Raw genomic sequence first — 21,878 nt, forward strand, 5'->3', positions numbered from 1 at the left:
AAAACTTGCAATTCTGAAAGCACTACTCCAAGAACAAACACAATTTCCTTGGCTTCATTTATTTATCTTTAATCTAAATATTTTCTTGGCCAACATGCCTTTTGCCCTGAATTGTCCACTCCAGCCAATCATAAGGAAATTATGCTCAAGGAGAGAGAGTTCTGCATTTGCAAATTTTGAGAAGTAATTTTGGTAGAGAAAGAAAGAAAGCAATGCAAATAAAATTATTTTTCAATCTGAAACTAGTGCTTCAAAGGGAATTTTCCTTAAGGAAGGGGTAACATCCTCATTATATCTTTATTCCAGGGTCAGCCTCAAGAAAATACATTTCTTGTGCCCTGTCTAACCATTATAGAGCTGCCAGAATCCCAAGTGGGAAGGATGAACTCAAAATGCTCATCTGAATTCAATGTGTTCGACAATCTCAAGTGGCCCTTTGTGCTTGTCAGAACTCTGACTTTCTGTGGTTTCTGTGTGAAAAAGAAGGCCTTTCAATTTCCACACAGCTCTGGTTCCTGTTTTGAACCGAAATCTTGCCTAGGCCACTTGTAAACTTGTATACACCAGGGCTAGTTCTGCTTAGCTGAGGATGCATAGAAAAAGAATAATCATAAGGCATCTGAAATTATTACTTAAGATAGTTTCCCTTCAGATAAGTTTATATATAGAGAGAACATAGATATACAGACAGACAGACAGACAGACAGACAGACAGACAGACAGATAGATAGATAGATGGATGCTAGATGGATAGATGAATTAATAGAGGTTTGAATGAGTAAATGGATTTATGGATGGGAAGATAGAATAGATAAAACTTAAAATACACAGATGACAGACGGAGGGATGGATGGGTGGATGGATGGATGGACGAATAGGTGGGAATAGATATATGGATGGGAATAGATATATATGGCTGGGTAAATGGATGGAAAGTGTAAATGGACATTCATTTTTTCACCTCCTAGACTTGAATAATCACACAGAAACTATATTAATTACAGCATTGTTTGGTCTATTAGCTCGGGCTTCTTAACTAACTTTTACATCTTAAATTAACCTATTTCTATTAATCTGTGTATCACCACTAAGCGGTGGTCTACCAGTAAGATTCTAGTGTGTCCTTCTTTGGCAACCACATGGTGTCTCCTTGACTCTGCCTACTCTCTCTATTTATCTCTTCCAGACTGACTATATTCTGCCCTGCCATAGGCCAATTATTCATTAACCAATGAAAGCAACACACATACAGAAGGACCTCCCACATCAGGGAAGTTAGGACAGGAAAACTTAAGTGACAGCATGTACATTCTTCTTGTAATCTCTTTGCTCCTCTTTAATTCTCTCTCAATGACTTTCCCAGTAGTGAATCAACTTCAGCATTGTAAGTTCTCATTCCTGGAACATCTCTTAGTGAAGGGTATATTACAGCCAGGGTCACACTCATAGACGTAGAGCTCTGAGCCCTAAGTAATCATGCTAAATTATCCTGGCAACTTTTCCGGGACCTTTACTCACAACAAGCATATTTTCATGAGTTCCATCCATATTTCTCACACATAGCAATTTTACAGCCTATTGTGCCCATCTAGATCTGTGGTTCTTTTTAGAAATATATAATGAGAGGAAAGTGTTACCCTTCATGCTCATGGAGTTTCATTCTCTAGGGTTGGGAGCCACTAGCAAGGTGTCTCTGAATTCTTCATCTATTATCTGAAGAATTTGGCACATCTGTTACCAATTCTAACACAAGCATTAGCATCTTTGACAGAGACATTCAGATGTGAGCTAAGCTATGTTTTTTTTACGAACATCAACGGCAGTACCTTTGATATCAGATAACAATTGTATAGGATGTTTTTAGTTACTGATGTTTGATAGCTTACCTTTTAGCCTGCCTAAATGTATTTTTTCTTATAGAAGGTGGATGTCAGTATGATATATGAAGCTGAGAGAAGGCTGAGTTCTCACACATGGCCAATAGGTGGCAATATGAAACTCAAACCCAGGTCTCAATATGATTTATCAACGGACATCTCTTCTCCACCTACCCCACCCTCAATGGGCACCAATGTGGAGTCACTGCTTCTATTTCCTCTCACTTCAACTTTCGAAATCTCCCTCATTTCCTGGAAGCATCCATTTATTCTAGACATTATTCACGAAGAGGCTGATTTTATGAATCATTTCTCCCTTCATCCTTCTCCTTGGCTCTAAGCCCTCCTCTCACATCTCTTACGTGTCATTCAGAAATGTTATTTCTGTCAAAACTCCCCATGCAGTCTATTCTATATCTTCCACTTCTACCCGTCTCTTTCTCTGCTACTGCCATTTACAATCATATTACTATAATTTCTTTTTCAGGGCTGCCCAATCCCCTAGTGTCATCTTCTATGGAGCAATGAGATCGTGTCCCCATTTTAAGTATGATGGATTAAAATTCTGCCCTTTGAAGTTTCCATAGCCACATCTGACTGCAAGCATAGCTTTCTGTGATATACTGTCCACCAGACTTCATATTTCCACACTGTCTATGTCACATCACTCACCTTTTCCTTGTTGCTTCAAGGTAGATTTCAGGAAGTAGACACCTCATTGCTTTTTTCAGAGCAAAGACGTCATCAGTATGTGAAAATGACAGAATATGAATGAGTAAGAAGTGCATGTACTTTTTCAACAGAGCTGGTGCTAAAGACCTATTCTACACCATAAATGTACATAACACCATGTACATACAGTTTCCACATCAGGGTTTTTGTGTAAAAAGCTTGTGACGTTTCTGAGCAGCTTGATGAGTTTTAAACAGGTGAGAAGCATTATCTGTGGAAGTTCACTATAGTTATTCAGTAAAATCCAGTGCCACAGCAACCTATTCAGATGAAAACCTGGATCCGTCTTTACATTTTTTAATTTTGCATACCTGGGGTCAGAGCATCTGACATGTTTTCTTTTCATTTATTTTTTAAATTTCATTTTACATTTCATCCACAGTTCTCTTTCTTCTCCTTCTGCCTCCTCCCTGTATCGCTCCCAGCTAAGACTCCTAGCAATGGTGGAGAGGGAGCCCAAACTGGCCTTCCCCTCTAATCAAATTGGTGAATACCTCAGCTATCATCATAGAGCCTTCATCCAGCAACTGGTGGAACCAGATCCAGAGGTCCACAACCAAGCACCATGCCAAGACCCGGGAATCCAATCAAAGAGAGGGAGGAAGGAATATGTGAGCAAGGGAGGTCAAGTTCATGATGGAGAAATCGACAGAGCATCTAACATTTTAAAGGCTTTTCTGAAGGCTTTGTTTTATTCTAGTCACCTTTTTAATGCTACCTCTTACTCCATCACTTCCATAAAGCTTGGTTCATCTAACACAACTTCTTATCCCCCTTCAAAATTAATGGCCAAATGATTAACTTGCTAATTAATAATTTCATAGTTTCTTTGGTATCTGTTTCACTATTATCTCAAATAGTTTTTAAAAAACTACTTACTCCCATGTAGCTTCTGTCTATATTTTCTTTCCAAATAATTATAAAAATCCTTGGAGGACTGGCAATAACTCACACAAAAAATGTCTCAGGACACAGTGATATACACCACAGATAGTAATAATTATTTGTGGTCAGCTATGAGCTTCACGGGAAAATGTAAAAGTGGAAGATCACACCTATAAATGCAATTCACATTCCTTATGTTTTCAACTTATCCAACATCTCATGACAACTACAATACATAAAGTTTAGTTTTAGTAACATATTCTGTTGATAACAATGGTCTCATTCATCATGAAAGCATCCCATATTTTTCTCACTTTGAATCATAACAACTCTTGAATAAGTCCACATAAATCCTCCCATTGATAATCGATGATAGTATTATCCCAATCAATCTCAGGGATCTAAAGGAAAATATAAAAACCTATTTATCCCAAGAAGCTCCTAATCCAAGGAGAAAGTACTATAGAAGATAAAGCAAGTCCTAAAGGAAATATTAGTGAAGTACTTAAGCCAAATAAAGAAGGATTTCATCATCAGTCAGAGATCAAGGGAATTTCATGGTGGATGTGGCACATGAAGTCACAGGGAGTGGATATTAAAGAGGCAGGGTATAAAGGCCTCAGTCATGTCAAGTGAAGGGTACACTATTGCCAAAGCACTTCAGTGACATACATTCAGAGAAAAAATGAGTACTATGGCCTCATAGCCTCACTTGGTACAAGAGATACACAGAAAGCATATGCAGGATATGCCTTTAGAAAGAAGATATGCAGCTGAATTACAATGGCTGCAAGTATCATACTTAGATGTTTGTTGTTTTTTGGTGTGTGTGTGTGTGTGTGTGTGCATATGCATGCATGTGTGTGTGTGTGTGTGTGTGTGTGTGTGTGTGACATTGTTGTGTAACAGTTTCCTTGGAGAATGAAACATTCCATCCTACAGGGAAGATCCTTAATCAGGAAGGTAAACAATTCAAAAGAGCTTCAGGAAGTACCTGAAACAAACCAGACCCACTAGGTTCCTCCCAGCCAGAGTAAGCAGTAAAAGCTGAGAGCCCATCTTTCTCAGAACAAGGCAAGTTGAAAAGAAGACTCTAATGGTGGGCTGAAAACTCCCCGCAACTATGAGTCAAAATAAATCTCTCCTCCCTTAAATCGTATAAGTACAGTGGTTACTACGATGCAAAACTAACCACTGTATTTATAAAAAATGGACTTGATGTCTTGAAAAATATGCCAGTAAATTTCAAAATTCATGAGTTGATTTAGTAACTTTATATAGAATAGATTTATTAGTTCAAAACTAGTTTAAGGGGATCATACTAAAAGTACTTTATTAATTTTCTTCAATAACTTCATACATGTATATAATATAGTCTTGTCACTCTCAACCTCATCAGTGTCCCTTCCTCCTTATAGGACCCTGTCTCATACTCAAGTGTTTATGCTTTGTTTGTAATCCACCGAATTTGGTCAGAGCCATTTGTGTGACCCTTGATTTTGAACTGGCCACTGGAACCTGATATTTCCTATACCAATAAATGATGTGGAATTCCCCTCTGTATGCTGTGAATATCATTGGTTAATAAAGGAACTGCTTTGGGCCTTTAGCAGAGCTATAGGGAAACAGAACTAGAAGGGGAAAATCAAACTGAATACTGGAAGGAAGAAGGCAGGGTCAGAGAGAAGCTATGTAGCCATGCTGGAGACAGACAAAACTTTGGCCAGTGACCACAGCCATGTTGCAATACACAAATTAATAAAATGGGTTAAATTAGTATTTAAGCGTTAGCCAGTAAGAAGCTTGAGCTAATGGGCCAAGCAGTGATTTAATTAATACAGCCTCTGTGTTATTATTTTGGTATTCCCAAATATTGTCTATAAATGTTTGTTTATATTTAAAGGGGGTTGTGCTATAAAGATTTGCATTGGTATGGATCTTGTTTATTGATAGAAATTTAAGGTAAATTTTGTCATATGTATTTCTGATCTTGATTAAGATATTGTGTTTATCTAGCTCATTTAAAATGTAATGTATAATTAAGAAATATAGATAAATGAGAGTCATCTATAAAAATCAAACTTGTAGTCATGGTAGATTTTCTAGATGTACACAGATATATTTCAGATGGATAGTCATTCTTCAAATCTTTCAGAGACCTTCAAAATATGGCATTTAAAATGTTTTAAAAACCTTAGGACTGTTCATGACTATCAGACATATCTGCTCCTAGAAGCACCAGTTATTTCAAGAGGAAGATTAGCATCAAAGAGGCTTCTTATAGAAGCCTTGGTTAGCCATTTGGACAAGAAACTGTTCTTTCCTGGACTGCTTGATGAACTGGAGATGCAGGACCCACAGAGAAATGACTGCTGAACTTGCCTAAAGGTGAGAAGATCCTTTGGGGTTCCTGCTTCCTGAAAGAGTCTGCTAGACATTCTGCAGGACACAGAAGAAAGTGGCTGACAAACTGCCAATATAGGCGGAACTGTCTTTGAAATTTCCTGCTTCATGGAAAAGTCTGCTGGATACTATGGGTCTATAGGCTGAAGATGGATGCCCCATTGGTACAGAAGAACTTTGGGTGACTGTCCAGGTAGCGAGATGTCTCTGTCAATTCCAGAGTTTTGGAAGCTGCTTACAATGTACTTCCTGTTTACTTAGGTAATATTATATCCTTCTGGAATCTTTAATGGAATTGAAAAAATTATAGTTATAGTTTTCTTTAGTTATGATAGAAGATAAAGTAAATAAACATATTGTAACTGTAATTCTTGTTTGATGCTTGTTTTGCTGTATGTAATCTTGCTGTGTTAAAGTTAAAACCTTCCTTATTATTTAAACAGAAAACGGGAGGTGATGTGAAATTCCCCTCTGTATGCTGTAAATATCATTGGTAAATAAAGGAACTGCTTTGGGCCTATAGCAGAGCTATAGGGAAACAGAGCCAGGCAGGGAAAACTAAACAAAAGCTGGGAAGAAGAAGACAGAATCAGAGAGAAGCCATGTAGCCCCACAGGAGCCAGAGGAAACTTTAGCTGGTAAACCACAGCAACATGGAGATACACAAATTAGTAAAAATGGGTTGAGTTAATATGTAAAAGTTAGCCAATAAGAAGCTAGAGCTAATGGGTCAAGCAGTGACTTAATTAATTCAGTTTCTGTGTGATTATTTCGGTTCTGGGTGGCCAGGACGAACAAGCAGCTCCCTGCAACTTGCAGACAATCAGCAGTTATTTTGGTTTCATCTTTAAAAATCTTACATATTATCTTAGACTACCTCCTAGGAGAAGAAAAGCATTGCTTAAGAAATATCATTGAATAGGCAACTCAAAAAAAGGTGAAGGAAATGACTATTATTTAATAAAAAGTATTCTCGGGAGCTGAGGTGATAGCTCAGTAAGTAGAGTGCTTATTGCACACACAAAGGGGCCTGGATTCAGTCCCCAGGACTATATAACAAAAAACAAGTGTGCTGATGTGTGCTTGTAATCCAGTGCCGGGGAGACAGAAACAAGTGGATCTATGAGGTCTGCCAGTCATCCAGCCTACTTGGCCAGCTCCAGCCCAGTGTAGGAATCTGTCTTATAAAAGAAGGGCATCTCCAGGGGGAAACCACACCTAGATTGTCCTCTGGCCTGAACAAGCATGTGGATACATGCACAATGCACACATGTACACACATGTGTATGCACCAACATGAACATGTACATACATGTATTAACATATATAAGCAGAATTTCTCTATGATATTCAAGTTACAGAACATTTTGGTTCTCATCTAATCATTATTGGTCCTGGTTGTTCTTATCTTGGGGTTGGTTTCAGTTCTTGCCTATATTAATAAAATCCCTTATCCCCCTCATCCAAGCTCTGGGTTAAATCAGATATAGTAAAATAAACATAAAAAGACAAGCCGGGGCCTTGGCAGAGCTGTTTCATGGTTTTGTGCAAAAAAAGATACATTTAAATGCCAGAAGGAATAATGTTCACAGATAAAAATGTGACATGAAACACACTTACTGTGGTGCATTTAACCTCCTGACATCTAACTGATCTCAGGTTTGAAAATGTGGCACCTTCTCCCAATTCTACAAAACATCTCACCTAACAGGGCGATTTTCAAACCCTTTGGAACTGGACATTTCTTTAAGGCAAAAGTCTAAAATCAGAGCAGTGTTCTGAATCCTTACTTCCAAAACAAGTCATTAAACACCAGCTTTCCAAAGCTTGAGACGTGATTTGGCTATTGTCTGTCAAGTTCGGGCTTTTCATCTCCTGCCTCCGTGTATATTTTATTTCCTGCCTTACATAAATATAAAGGGCACCACCAGCCAGCTCTGAGCTCGTCAAACCCCTGACAACACAAATAATGCCAGATATAAATATTTTCATTGTCAGAGCAAATGTTTCCAAAATCACAAACTCTGATGCCTTTGCAAATTGATTTGGAACAGGTACAATGTACTGAACTGAAAATGATAAAAATTTTTTTTTCCTGAAAAACAAACAAAAGGCCCAAATCAACAAAAATATTCTAATATATGAGAAACAGATTTCTTTTTTCCCAATGCATTAGAAGGAAATGGCTCTTTCTTTGTTTTATATCAACGCTTCCTTCTAAGATGACACAACAAAAGGAGGAATCTGCATTGATTCTGTGCCAATTTGCCATTATCCCATTCTACTCCCAATGCATACTTTACTTAAAATCACTTTGAACATATACTGCAACATTGTCCTACCTTTTAAAAATAGTATTTTCATTAGCATACAAAATAATGGGTTTCATTATGACATGTTCATGTATGTAAATCATTGTCAATTGATCATGCTCATGCTTTTATTGACCACTCTTACTCCTCTCACCCACCCCACTGGACCCCTTCCTTTACTAAATATCTCCCCATATATATATATACATATATATATACATATATGTATATATATATATGTATATATATGTATGTATATATATGTATGTATATATATGTATATATATATGTGTGTGTGTGTACATATATATATAATATGTGTGTACAATGTCTAGACTCTGCACATGAGAGAAAACACAGTGTTTTCTTTCCTCTTCTGATGTGCCCCTGTATTCCCTTCTTATACATTTTATACAACAAATGCATAGCCAACATTGGACTCTGTAGAAATACTAAAAACACTTTGTTTTATATCAAGGATGAGCCAAAGGTGTCTACTTCTTCAATATTGTGGTTAGAATCTCTGCTAGAGCAATAAGGTATGAAGGAAATACATTGGAAATAATTAAATAAAACTAACATATCTTTATTTGTGTATGATATCATCTTATACTTAAAAGACTCCAAAGACTTCAAAAGAAAATTCTTAGATCTGATGAACATTTTCAGCAAAGTCAGGATACAAAAATCAGAAGCTTTTTTTTTTTGTATGCCAATAATGAACATGCTGTGAAAGAAGTCCATTTGTTATAAACAAACTGATAAAATATCTGAATGAATGTAACCTGGGAGGAGAAAGAGCTATACAATTAAAACACTAAGCACTCCACAACTCTTAGGAAATTGTCCATTTCACCAGTTTCAGGACTTGATGTCTGCTTTCATCAACATATTCTGCTCTACCCACAAGCACCTGGCCTCGGTTTTCATGAAACCCAGGCAGCAAACATGTCTTAGGTGTTTTTGTGTATGTTACTGTTTGCCTGGGATGAATGGAGAGGATGCCGCCTGTCATCCTCTCCAACAAAGAAAAGATAATTCAATGTTTACTTAAGCTGAAACTCTCACTTATAAATGCTAATCAGAAAAGTAACATGTCTGTGACTTCAAATGAGCAGTTTTTGTAAAGCAATTTGTATATGTGAGCTGTATCAAGATTATTTTAAAATTCATAAAAATATAATTGCCATTGGACCAATTAGAATGGTTTTGTTCAAAACAAACAAAACAAAAAACCAAACCATCATTTCCAATTTTTTTTGTTTGTTTTTCAAGACATGGTTTCTCTGTAACTTTGGAGCCTGTCCTGGAACTAGTTCTTATAGACCAAGCTGGCCTCGAACTCACAGAGATCTGCCTGCGTCTGCCTCCGAGTGCTGGGATTAAAGGTGTGTGCCACCACAGCCCGGATCTAAATAATTTATTTTTATTTTTATTTTTTTATATTTAAAAATTTCCATCTCCTCCCCTCCTTCTCCCCCTTCCCTCCCCTCCTCCTCCCCCTTCCCTCCCCTCCTCCTCCCCCTTCCCTCCCCTCCCCTCCACCCATACCTCCCCTCCCTCCCTCTCCAGGCCAAGGAGCCATCAGGGTTCCCTACTCTATGTTGAGACCAAGGTCCTCCCAACTCCCCCCAGGTCCAGGAAGGTGATCGACCAAGCTGAGAAGGCTCCCACAGAGCCCGTCCATGCAGAAGAATCAGAGCCCGGTGCCATTGTCCTTTTTGAAAGAGCATCCAAATACTGAAAAGCTAAATAGTCTCAATCTCATGTGCAATGACTTGATATATTTCTACTTGGAAACATGATGCATATTCATGTGTGTGTGTGTATATATATACATATATATATGTGTGTGTGTGTGTGTAACATGTGTATGGATGTGTGTGTGCGTTTGTGTGTATAAATGTGCTAACCTGAAGATGTGAATGTGGAGGCCAGAGGCCTTTCATATTCCACTCTAGGTTATGAGACAAGGTTTCTCACTGAATCTGCAGTTGGCCATTCTGGTTAAACTGGGTAGCTAGCCAGCTTAGGTTCTAGCTAGCCTCACCTACCATTCACTGGAGTTTCAGGTACTGTAAGCATGTCCCCCACTAAAGGTACCACTCCTGCCCCCAGCAATGCTTCTTAAAACCTGGTACAGTTGCTAACAAGCTTTTGGTGAGTCATCATTGTGTGTGTGTGTGTGTGTGTGTAAGTGACATGGTAGAATACATGTTTCAAAATGTCAGAAAGAGTAAAAATGAACATCCAAATAGAATGGTGTGAATGGGTAACACACTGCAGAGAAGGAAGAGGGGCAGAGCTTGAACAATCCAGTTGTGGAGAAGAATCTGCCAGGAATAACAAGTACCTATAATTTCAGTCCTAACTTTTTTGCACACAAGTAACTTTTCATTCTCTTGGATTCACAACAACAAAATCACCTTCAAACACAATTTTCTATGTGTGCGCATTTCCCCCAACTCTAACATTCTAGCCAACAGTAAAAGGCAGTGAAATAGAAACAAGTCAGCAAGAGAAATACCAGATTCTTTCAGTGAGCAGCCCCCAAAGGCACTATGCCCTTCACAAATTAAGGATGTGCTCCTTGCGGGAGGGAGGAGAGGGCAAGACAGAGTCTGGAATAGGAATCACAAAGCACAGCTCAGCATTTCTGGGCAGAAGGGAGGATTCTTAGCCAGCAAGATGCCCCTAGGAAGATTAATTATTGATTTTCTTATAAATCATCTCAGGTGATTGTTGTTTGTTTTCCCTCCCAGGATGATAAACGTCTAATTTTACTTTTGTTAAAATAAATTCCTTCTACTTCAGTCCAACTAAATGAAGACCAAGAGAAGAAATCTCAGAGGAAGTATTTTCCAGCATGGTAGGCAAGGGAGTCAACCATGTTGAGTTCCAACCTTCTTAGGATACGAATGGTTAGGATCACCAGCAAATTTCTGGTGTCCTACACTTGAGAGACACATGGGATTATGAAGGAGGAAAAGCACTAGTTGGACTTAGTTATATTTGTCAGGTGTGCCCTTGGGGTCTGTGATCATCAAAGAAACCAAGATCCAGAAGACCAGCCTAGACAATAAGCATCACCCATAGTCATGGAAGCAACATTGTGGCATTGTGACTTACCTTCCTGCCTCCAGTGTTGATGCGCAGAGGTGTCAGAAAGGGATCGAAGATCATGTGACTGGTCTCTATGTTGACGGGTGACTGTCGTTTCCCCACAGAGCAGAGATTCCAAGCTGAGTTCACCAATCCCCAGAAAGAAGGAACTAGGAGTAAAATGAAATTGTAGGATTAGGCTGGATGGAAAAGTAGGGGGGGGGGAGTAATATATTAAAAAGAAACCCAAGTTAAAAGGTGGTAAACAAAGAATGTCAAGTAATATTCTGACTCAAGGACATCTCAAGGTGTTGCCATGGTATTTTCCCAGACCCCAATCTTGGTCAATTCTCCAGTATCATCTTCATGATCTCTGAAGGTCAGGTTTTCTTACTTTACTTCATGCACACCCTGTAGCCCATTTATTGTGTTCATGTTTTGGTATTAACATTGTCTTTTAAGGCATAAATCCTCTTTGCAACATGTTCAAAGTACACCAAGTATTTAACAACTCCAGAGTGGATGCTCTGTTCCTCTCCTAGGTGGAAATGATGTGAGAATCGGTGGTGTCCAATCTTGAAGGCATCTGAAGCTTTTCAAAGCAAGTGTCATTTGACATACACAAGGTGTTTTTCTGTGAGTTGTCAAGACCAAACTGAGAAAATGGTTTATTTTTATGACCCTCCAATCAAAACTAGACAGGAGCTTAGCAACTTGACTCTATCTGTGTTTGGTTCAACGTTGTGTCATTAACCTAATGTTCCAGCAACTGGAAAACGTGATTGTTTGAGAGACAGGAAAAAATTACATCAAGGGCTGAGTGCAGATATCCAAAGGAAAACTGTCAGCTCACTTTCAGCGTTGCAGTAGAAATACCTATTAGTATAATTTTTTAAAAATAGGATTTCCAGTCTTGTTTCCTTGTATTTAACAGTTAGTGGAGTAATAGAAATAGTTAACGCTCAAAGTTTATATTTATGAAGAAACTATACCTTTGGTATTTTCCATCTCATTAGTATTCCCCAATGGGAATATACCATAGTCATGCACCCCCCATTTTTCCCTGTGAGTGTTTGGTCATTCATCCACTGATCGACACACAGTATTTGGAATGAGGTCCTACCTTGATGTTTTGCCTCGGGTTAGGCTGAATCTCAAGGAAAGAGTAAAAGGATAAGAATAATGTGAACCAAAACTTGAGACTGATTGGAAGGCGCTATGAGACTATTGATGAAGTGCACCCAGCTCTGCCTTAGAGGAGTGGCCGTAGACAGTGATTATTGATGAACATTGCAATCATGTCATAATCTTCTTATGTGCTTGCCATCTCAAACTCAGGTTGAATGCAGATGTTAACTTACCACAGCCATCATGCCTGCTTGTATCATAATGGCTAAAGTCCAAAGTCAGAGAGCAGACAAGGAAACACATAAAACAATTGTATAACTCTGAAGAACTGTAATTGATGGGATGTTTAGTCCCACACAAACCATAAATTCGATGACCTTATTAGCTCAAGTCAACAATGGGCAGAATCAGATTCCCAGACAAATACTTCAACACCAGTATGTGATGGGATTTATATCTAATTTGACTTAATCCATTCCAAGGAGCCTCTGGTGGCTCTGTTCCCTTTAGGTTAAGGAGTTTGAGTAGATTTCCTCAACATGAGCAGTTTTCAATATGGCAGCAATGGCCAGAGGGAGAAAAATAAGAAAGAGAAGAAGGATAAGAATAGAAGAAAACTTCCTCATGGACTTGTGCTTCCTTGATGCCCCCATTTCTTATTGTGTGAACTATGGTATCACCAAAAATTTCTTAATGTGTTTACAAGATGCCACATCCTAGCAAAACTAAGATATCTAACGAAGTTTTTGCAACAAAAACGTACCTTTCATCCTTACTGTACCCTGCACACTAGGTGTGGAGGTTGTGTTCTTTGGGACTGGGCACCTAACATCAGTTGTTTCCTACTAGTTGTTCAGCTGTGGCAGCTGTGGCTTTTTGTAATGGTCTCCATCTGCTGCAAAGAGAAGTTTCTTGTATGAAAGCAACATTTCTCTGTGGGTGTAAGGATAAGTACCTAGAATGACGTTAGGAATTGCCTTGGTTCAGTAAAATGCCAGTAGTAGATTGTTCTCTAAGATCTGTGATCTCACTAGCCCTGGATAGGTTTGCGTTACCAGGCAAGACTTTTCTCCTGTTTTATGGGCCTTACATCCAACTAGTCAGCTACTGGTTACTGCAAAGGGATGAGTGCTACTATTGCTCCTTTAGTGATGTCTTGCCTACCAGTCATTGTTGACATTCATAGGTGTCACCTTTAGGTAGGGTTTATTGATTACTTCCCTCCCCTGACAACTTGTATAGCACCTTTACATACTATGAGAGAGAGAGAGTCCCCAGGAGAGTGGCTTCTAGATTTCTTCCAGCTCAAATTTTCTGGGTCCTATGCCCATGGTGTCTGAAACAGGGTCTTATCTTCAAATTCTGGGAGGCAACTAAGGGCAACAGCAATAACATATTGTTTTGGGTGTCTCTTGGAATTCCTTAACAACTTGAAAAGAGTTTTCTCATAGCTGGCAGCGATTTCTGCAAGATAGTCTATGGCTTTTGGGGGAAGCATTATTTCCTCAAATAGCACAACTTCATACACACACACACACACACACACACACACACGAGAGAGAGAGAGAGAGAGAGAGAGAGAGAGACAGAAAGAGAGAGAGAGGTGAGAGAGAGGAAGAAAGAGATGTAGAACATACATATGTGTGTATACACACATTTATATTCATTACATACAATTTTAAATAAACATAAAACAATATGACTCCCTATAGCTTTTTCAGACATACTTAGTATCATTTATCTCTTTCCCTTCTAAATCAAAGGCTTCTTTTTCCATTTCTCTATTCAGAAACCTGTATCCCGCTATTCTCTTTTTTAGAGGTCCCCATCATCGTCTCCCTTTTCACCTTCCTGATATCTGCGGTTACTCCAGTTTATATACTCTTTGATAATCAAGATAATCTATCTATGGGATGTGTGCGTGTGTGTTCTCTGTAAGGCAGCTGCATGATAAACACAGTTACAGCTGGTGCACATTGCATTTCATCTTCTCCCATGAAAATCATTAACAAAAATAATTCTAACCCCATAAACAGTGTGTAAGCTACCTTTGTGTGACACTATCGGTGAGCAGATGCTGCCATGCCTTGCTAATAAACTTCATATCCAAAAAGTCCCCCCACAAAAAACACAAACAGCAAAAACTTTATGTGAACATCTGCCTTTGCTTTTACTGGGCATGGAATTCTTTATGACAGTTTCAGGGTTTTATATCCCCTCTTCACCATCAAGGCCCCTGCTTCTCATTCTAACCACCTGCTTAGGAACCAGAGAATAACTAAGAAACAGTGTCCTTTGCTCATTATGTCCCTCGTCGGCTCAGCACCTCAAAGGGTACTGAGTTTACTCACAACTGAATGACTGGTTTTTAAATCAACCATACTTTATTTTTTTCAGAATTAGAAGCACCTAGAGCTCATTTTACCTCAGTGCATCCATGGCATGGAAGCCGCAGATCAGAGGGTAAAGTACTCTACCTGCAGCCATACTTACTGTCAAGCAGAGGCCAGAAAGTACAGAGAAAAGACCAGAATCAGCTTCGAAAACTCCAATTGCCACAAAAGGTCCACTCCTCAAAAATATTTCTCTCTATGAGGCTCTGTCAGAAGCAGTGGAATATGCCCAGGGAGGCTCAGAGTTCATTATTGCCCTGACCTTTGCAAGACTTGTGCTTCCATTTCTCTGTTGGTCAATCAAGAATAACATCAGTGTCTATTTGGCAGTTTAAACCAATTTCAAAGACGAAAGTCCAAATGAAACTACATCAAAAATCAGCTATGTCAAATAAAGGCAGGATTTGAAAGCAAGCGAACAACGACAAGATACCACAGACAAAAGGATTGAGGAGAAAATAATGTTGAGGTCAGGGGAGGTGGCATGATTTTGAGCTCCCTCTTCAGAGCCCTGGGAAGGTGCAATGAAAGATACTGCTGCAGAATGCTGCTCCAGAGCCTGGCAAGGTGGCTCAGAGATTAAGAGCACTGCTCTTGCAGAAGACATGTTTTTGGTTTCCAGGACCCTTGTTGCTTACAACTGTGTGTAATTCTAGGTTGAAAGGATTCAAAGGACACCCTCTTCTGGTTCCTATGGGCACTGCACTTAAATGTACAATCTCTCTTTGTGTCTCTTTGTCTCTCTGTCTCTCTCTATCTCTATCTCTGTCTCTCTCTGTCTCTGTCTCTGTCTGTCTGTCTGTCTGTCTCTCTCTGTCTCTCTCTCTCTCTGTCTCTCTCTCTCTCTCTCTCTCTCTCTCACACACACACACACACACACACACACACACACACACTAAAAATGAAAGTTTAGGCTACTCCAGTTAGGCAACTCTTGGACCAGATTTTGATCCCCATAGAGGGAAAAGTTCATGCTTGCTACTAGAATCAGTGTGAATGGGGAGGAAGAATTAAAGTGTGGAAGCCACCCTAGGGACCTTGAGTGACAGATGGACAAGGAAGAGATCTCCAAAAGCTATGCAAGGGAAATATTTTAGAATAAAGTCTTGGAGGATTGGGAGGACAAAGAATGCTTGCTCAGTGAAGTTTCAGAATGAACTGAACTGACTTGTTTTAGGTGGTTAGAACTACTTCACATCTACGAGCTAGGACACAGGATTTGGGTTTATACAGAGTGCTAAGTTCTGGCCACAGTTGTAGACAATCTCCATAGCAGCACCCTTCAGGATTACAGGCACCCCGAGTCACCTTCAGAAGCAGAGGAGTAGTAGTAGAATGTGAGGTATTGCTCCTATTTTTCAAATTTGGAAATCCTGTTGAATTTTTTTACTCTTAGTTGTAGAAGGAGACTAATCTTTTGTTCCCAGTCGCCCAGACCCAAATAATAACACAGAAACTACATTAATTATATTTGGCCAGTGACTCTAGTGTATTTCTAGCTAGCTCTTACATCTTAAATTAACCCATTTCTATCAATCTGTGTACTGCCACAAGGCTGTGGCCTACCCATAAGGTTCCTAAAGTTCCACCATATCCTTTTCCTTTGGCAGCTACATGGCATCTCCCTGACTCTGCCTAGTCTCTCTCTATATCTCTTCCAGCCTGGCTATATTCTGCCCCACCATAGGCCAAAGAAGTTTTATTCATTAGCCAATAAAAGCAACACATATAAAGAAGGACATCCTGCATCACTTAGTCACTATGGCTATTTCAATAAATCAAATTTTAAACTTTCCTCTTGAATAAAATGGATAATGACTTATCTGCTAATGCAGCCTTTTTCTAGCTTGACCAACAAAATTTATTGTGAGGAAAATAAATGAAATTGAGTGAGAACCATTTTAATTAATTAATAGTCAGCTAGTCTGAAAACATTGGAATTCCATCATCCTTGGCATCTCTTTCACACACTTTTCTAATTTACATATAAACTAGAACACACAACAGATCTGAATATCTTTGCAAATTATTTTTCACAGAGACTAAACAGAGGAATTTAACTGCTGCATCACAACTATTCATTTATCTTGCCAAAATATTTTCCCCTTGGCAATGCTGTCATTCTTTCCATGAACTACAAACCCCCAATGGTCTCTTGACTCGCTGTGCAGTGAGCTGTGGAAAATGTGGAGTTGCTCAGATTTCAAATGTTTAAATCAGGAACCTTGGCAAGACCAAGGCAAAATCTATCTACATCTGTTCAAATCACTGAGACAATAAAGATCCAGCTTAATCTGTTAATGTCATTTGACAACCCCCACAAAAACATATCGAATATCTTTTCAAAACAGAGGTCAATCCAGAGAGCATGAGATCAGCAGAATTCACTCTGATACTGAAAGTTAAAACTTGCCTTGATGGCATTTGCATCTTGAAGAGGATACTCCAAATCCATGCCATCCTGCCTATTGATTTGTCCTGAGCCATCAGAATTTGTAGAGGTGATGCTATTACAGGCAGAGTGTTAGACATCTGGAATTAACCAGTACCATTCCAAGTACTTGTTAAACCTTATGGATCCAAGATAAAGTGAATTCAAAACTGTTGAATGCAACTCTATGGCATTTCAGATATTAGACTTGATACTGAGAATTCACTGAGCAAATATTCGCTGAAGACCTACTAGGTGCTACACAGTGACTTGTTGGGAGTGGATGAAATAAGTTTAGCTTCTGTTATCAGGAATCCTTTGGTATAGTAGGGAATATACATGATACATTTTGATGTGCTTACCTATGTTATTAAATTAAGGATCAATTAAAGTGGCAATGAGCTATATATGGAATAAAACTGGAATGGGAGACATATTCTAATAAGCAAAATGGCCAAGGATGGTTACTTTGGAAATGATATATACTAGACCTTTGAAAAACTGGGATATTGTTTCAGAAGAATTTAAGAGAGGACAGTGTTCAAGGCAGATGGGAACAAGGGTTGTAGAGAGCATAATGTATTCAAGGAGCAGAGAAATCCATGTGACTTGAACTTGGTTGACCAGATAAAAAGAAAGGACGGGCAGTACAGGGCTGGTTTGGTTTGAAGAACAGGTGTCTGGGGACTCTTCAAGTCCTACTAAGGGGTTTACATCTTAATTTTATATGACAGGAAATCACCAAGAGTTTAGATTAGGGAGTGAATTGTCATGGACTGATTTATGAGTGAAAGGCACAGATCTGCTTTGGCTAGGACAAAGCCAAGAGAAGGATAATTACCACTGGGGTAGTGTGAGAAGGAAAAAACCCGGTCACAGGCAACAGCTGGGGACATAGTTTTTTTTGTTGTTGTTGTTCATTGAATGTTATCATGTGGGTATATCTAAGTTCTATCTCAAAGGCAGAAATAACTGAATGCTTTATAAACAATTATCTTCAACATATGTGCCAATAAAATAGCATTTTCTTCAGATTAAGACAGTGCTTTACAAAGCACAACTTGTATTTGAAGCAAGAAAGAGACTTAGCTGAGGCAATATTTTTTTTCAAGTCATAAGATAAGCCCCTAACTTCCTGGCCAAAGGAAAGCAAATATAATTTTGGAAAATGACTACTACTGGCACAAAACATATTTATGATGAGTTCAGTCCCACAAATAAAGTCTTCCACCTCAACAGCTATCCTTACTTCATGGTTACAAAATGTACAGATACTTTTAAAATAAGAACTCATATCTCTCCCCCGCTCTTCCTCTCACCAGTGTTGATTTTTTCCCTTCTGTGGTTTTCAACTTTAATAAATCTCTGCTTTGAGTTGTTATTAATGAGTATGGTTAAAATACCCATTGCTTCAAGCCTTTGCCCCCTTTCTGATTGCAGATTTATTTCATGGATGGAATTGGCCCTGGAAACAATCCCTCTGCTGCTGGCTTCTTTTTCTGTAGTTTAGACTCCAGATTCATGGTACATGGGAGCTCAACACTCTCTCACTTGGGCATCCCAGGGGAGTTGCATATATCCTATTTAACACATAATCATTAATTTGTGCATTCATTAAAGAAATTAATGAACCATTCCTAATGAACCAAGGATGGAAAGATAAATCAAATGCCCTCACTTGGATGGAAAGACAGACAAGCTAGTAAATAGTCACAATAAAACACAGTAGGTATTATAATGGAGGTGTGTGCACATTAAAGCTTAAATACAGAAGCAGGATGACTTTTCTCCTCTATTAACACACATAACACCTTCTAGTAGATGGAATATAGCCATCTTGGTTTCTCTGTGTTCTGTGATTGAATTATGTGAAGTCTAGCAACAATGTCTTACCATTAAATTCTGGAGGATAGCCAAGAGTAATGGAAACAGCCTGTAATGCCTAGGTGTCTGACTTGCCCCAGTGGCCAACAACTTGAAAAAACGTAATCCACTCTTGGGGTTTTTATTTTTTTTAGCAGGAGGTATCTACTTGGGGTATTGAGCCCTATAACTCTATTATGTCCCATAATTCTATTAAATCTCTTTATATATAATATGCGTGTATTTTTAGGAACTTCTATAGTATTAGGTTTCCATAAGTCTGTTTTTCAAAGCCTTTAGTATTAGTTATCTTTCCTATAGTCTCTCCTCCACCATCTTCTCTCAGCTACTGCCCAATCTAACTCCTATTCCACTGCTTTCCTTTAAGTCTTTATAACACTGTGTTCTGTCTCTTTTCTAATGAAAGCCCCTCCACTGAATGGCCATTTACTAAACTCATGACCTCTAATGGGTATTCCAATTAGAATGCACAACACCTGAAGATTCAAAGTGAGCATCTAGAAATGATTGGAGACACATGACATTTGACTTTCTGGGCCTGAGTTACCCCACTCAGAATGATTGTGTCTAGCTACATCAATTTACCTGTGATTTAATAATTTCATTCTTCTTAACAGCTAAATAATATTCCTTTGACCAAATGTATCATATTTTCATTATTCATTCATTGGAAGGTAGGACATCTAGTTATTTTCATTTCTGGCTGTTGAGACTAGAGCAGCAATAAATATGGATGAGAAAATACTGCTGTAGTTAAATACACAGTTCTTTGGGTATATTCAAAGAGTACTACAGCTGCACTATATGGTAGAGTTACTTCCGGTTTTTTGAAGAACCTTCACACAAATTTCTGTCGTAGTGGGCCTAGTTTGCAGTCCCACTAGCTGTGAATGAGTATTACTCTGTCACCACATCCACGCCAGCATCTGTTGACATTCGTTCCTTTGATTTTGGTCATTCTGTTTGAGGCAAAAATGAAATCTCAAAGTGCTTTTAGCTTAATTTCTTAATTTCCCTGATGGCTAAGGATGCTGAACATAAAATATTACCCAGTCATTTGTGTTTCATCTTTGAAAATTCCATGTTGCATTTTAATTTTTTGTTGGTGTCTAGTTTTTTTGTGCTCTTTGTATAGTCTGGATACTAATTTTCTGTGTCCTTGCCTGTACAGAATACTCTTTGTCTCATAAGGTCACATCTGCCATTTGTTGGTCTTAATGCCTAAGCCACATTGTGAGAAAAACCTTTCCTTTGTCTTTAAGTTCAAGCCTATTTTCTTCTTTCTCCTCCATCAGATTCAGTGTATCAGGTCTTATGTTGAGGTCCTTGATCCATTCGAAGTTGAGTTTTGTGTAGGGTGAGAGTTAAAGCTCTCGTGGTTTCTTTCTTCTCTATGCAGCTATCCAGTTTCACCAGAACGATTCATTGAAGATGCTGCCTTTTCTCTACTGTGTATTCTTGGTTTCTTTGTCAAAAATTACGTGGCTATAGATGTGTGGACCTCCATTTTTATTCTATCTCACTGATCAGTGTGTCTGCTTTTTAAGGCTAGTACCATGCTGTTTTCACTACTATAGTTCTTTAGGAAAGTCATAATTAAATTCAGCCAGCTGTGGGCCGTGAAAGCTACAACAAATTGCCTGACACAGTATATCCATTGGTGCAGTGTGGCATGGATGTTATGGGAGCTGTCACCACTTTCTAATTGGATCTAAGGCTTGCTCCATGAGATGTAACCCATACCTGGCACTATTATAGCGGCAAAGAACCTGTGATTGGGTTGGTTATAGGTCACATGGGAGAACTCAATTCTATTATTCTGTGAAATAGATATAGTATTAAAATGACTCCTAATGTGTTATTATGTTGTTACTGTACCCATATATCAGAGCGACAGTTTTATAGCTGGGTCTGTTTGAGGGGCCCCTGGCAGCAGAACCAGGACCTACATGCATGAGTTAGGTTTTGGGAGCCCATTCCTATGGTTGAATGCCTTGCTCAGCCTTGATGCAGCGAGGAGGGGCTTAGTCCCGACTCAAATTAATGAGCCAGGCTTTGTTGACTCCTCCTCATGGGAGGCCTTATTCTTCCTGAGGAGTGGATGTGGGGTGAGTTGGATGGAGGTGGGCATAGTGGGACGAGGGGATGGAGAGGGAACTGTGGTTGGTATGTAAAATTCATAAAAAATTTAAAATAAAAATAAACAAAGTTCGGTGTGAAGTGGGGAGAGTATGGAGAAGGTGGTTATTAGAGGAGTCGGTGGAGGGAGAGTGAATGTGTTTAAGACACAGCGTATAAGATTCTCAAAAAAATCAATATAATTATTGTTTTCCAAAGATACAGAGAGGGGAGCAAAGCAATTCAAACTCTTTTCCCAGTACTAGACTATGCTTTACTTCTAGAGGGATTTGATGTAAGACCTAAACGTCTCAGAACTAGTTAAAACAGTGGTGCATTTTCTTAGAGAAACACAGTAGTACTAACAGCGGACACGGAGTGCCACTGGAACAGAATACCTTTCAACTGCCAGCATCTAAAGCATGGGATCTTCTGATTCCCCCAACTTTAGAGACTTATTACTACAGCGGAGAAAGATGAGCTATGGCCTCACAATGGAACTGGGAGTACATGGCTAAATTTCTAAAGCCTTAATTTCTCAGTCTCTACAACAGGATGGTAGCTACTTCACAGACTCATTGCGAAGACTAAGAGTGTGTCAATAAAAAGGTCC

The 21,878-nt window shown here is 38.9% G+C and overlaps 1 protein-coding gene across 1 annotated transcript in view; it reads right to left on the reverse strand.

Moving 5' to 3' along the window:
* The window catches only part of Ca10 (carbonic anhydrase 10), a 489,514-nt gene that overhangs the window by 281,757 nt on the left and 185,879 nt on the right, over positions 1 to 21,878 (reverse strand). Inside the window, exon 3 of the mRNA XM_038328538.1 lies at positions 11,339 to 11,481. Coding sequence (XP_038184466.1) covers positions 11,339 to 11,481 — 143 coding nt within the window. The remainder of the gene's footprint in view (positions 1 to 11,338; positions 11,482 to 21,878) is intronic.

The sequence above is a fragment of the Arvicola amphibius genome, chromosome 4 (assembly GCF_903992535.2).
Source record: "Arvicola amphibius chromosome 4, mArvAmp1.2, whole genome shotgun sequence".
Taxonomy (NCBI): domain Eukaryota; kingdom Metazoa; phylum Chordata; class Mammalia; order Rodentia; family Cricetidae; genus Arvicola; species Arvicola amphibius.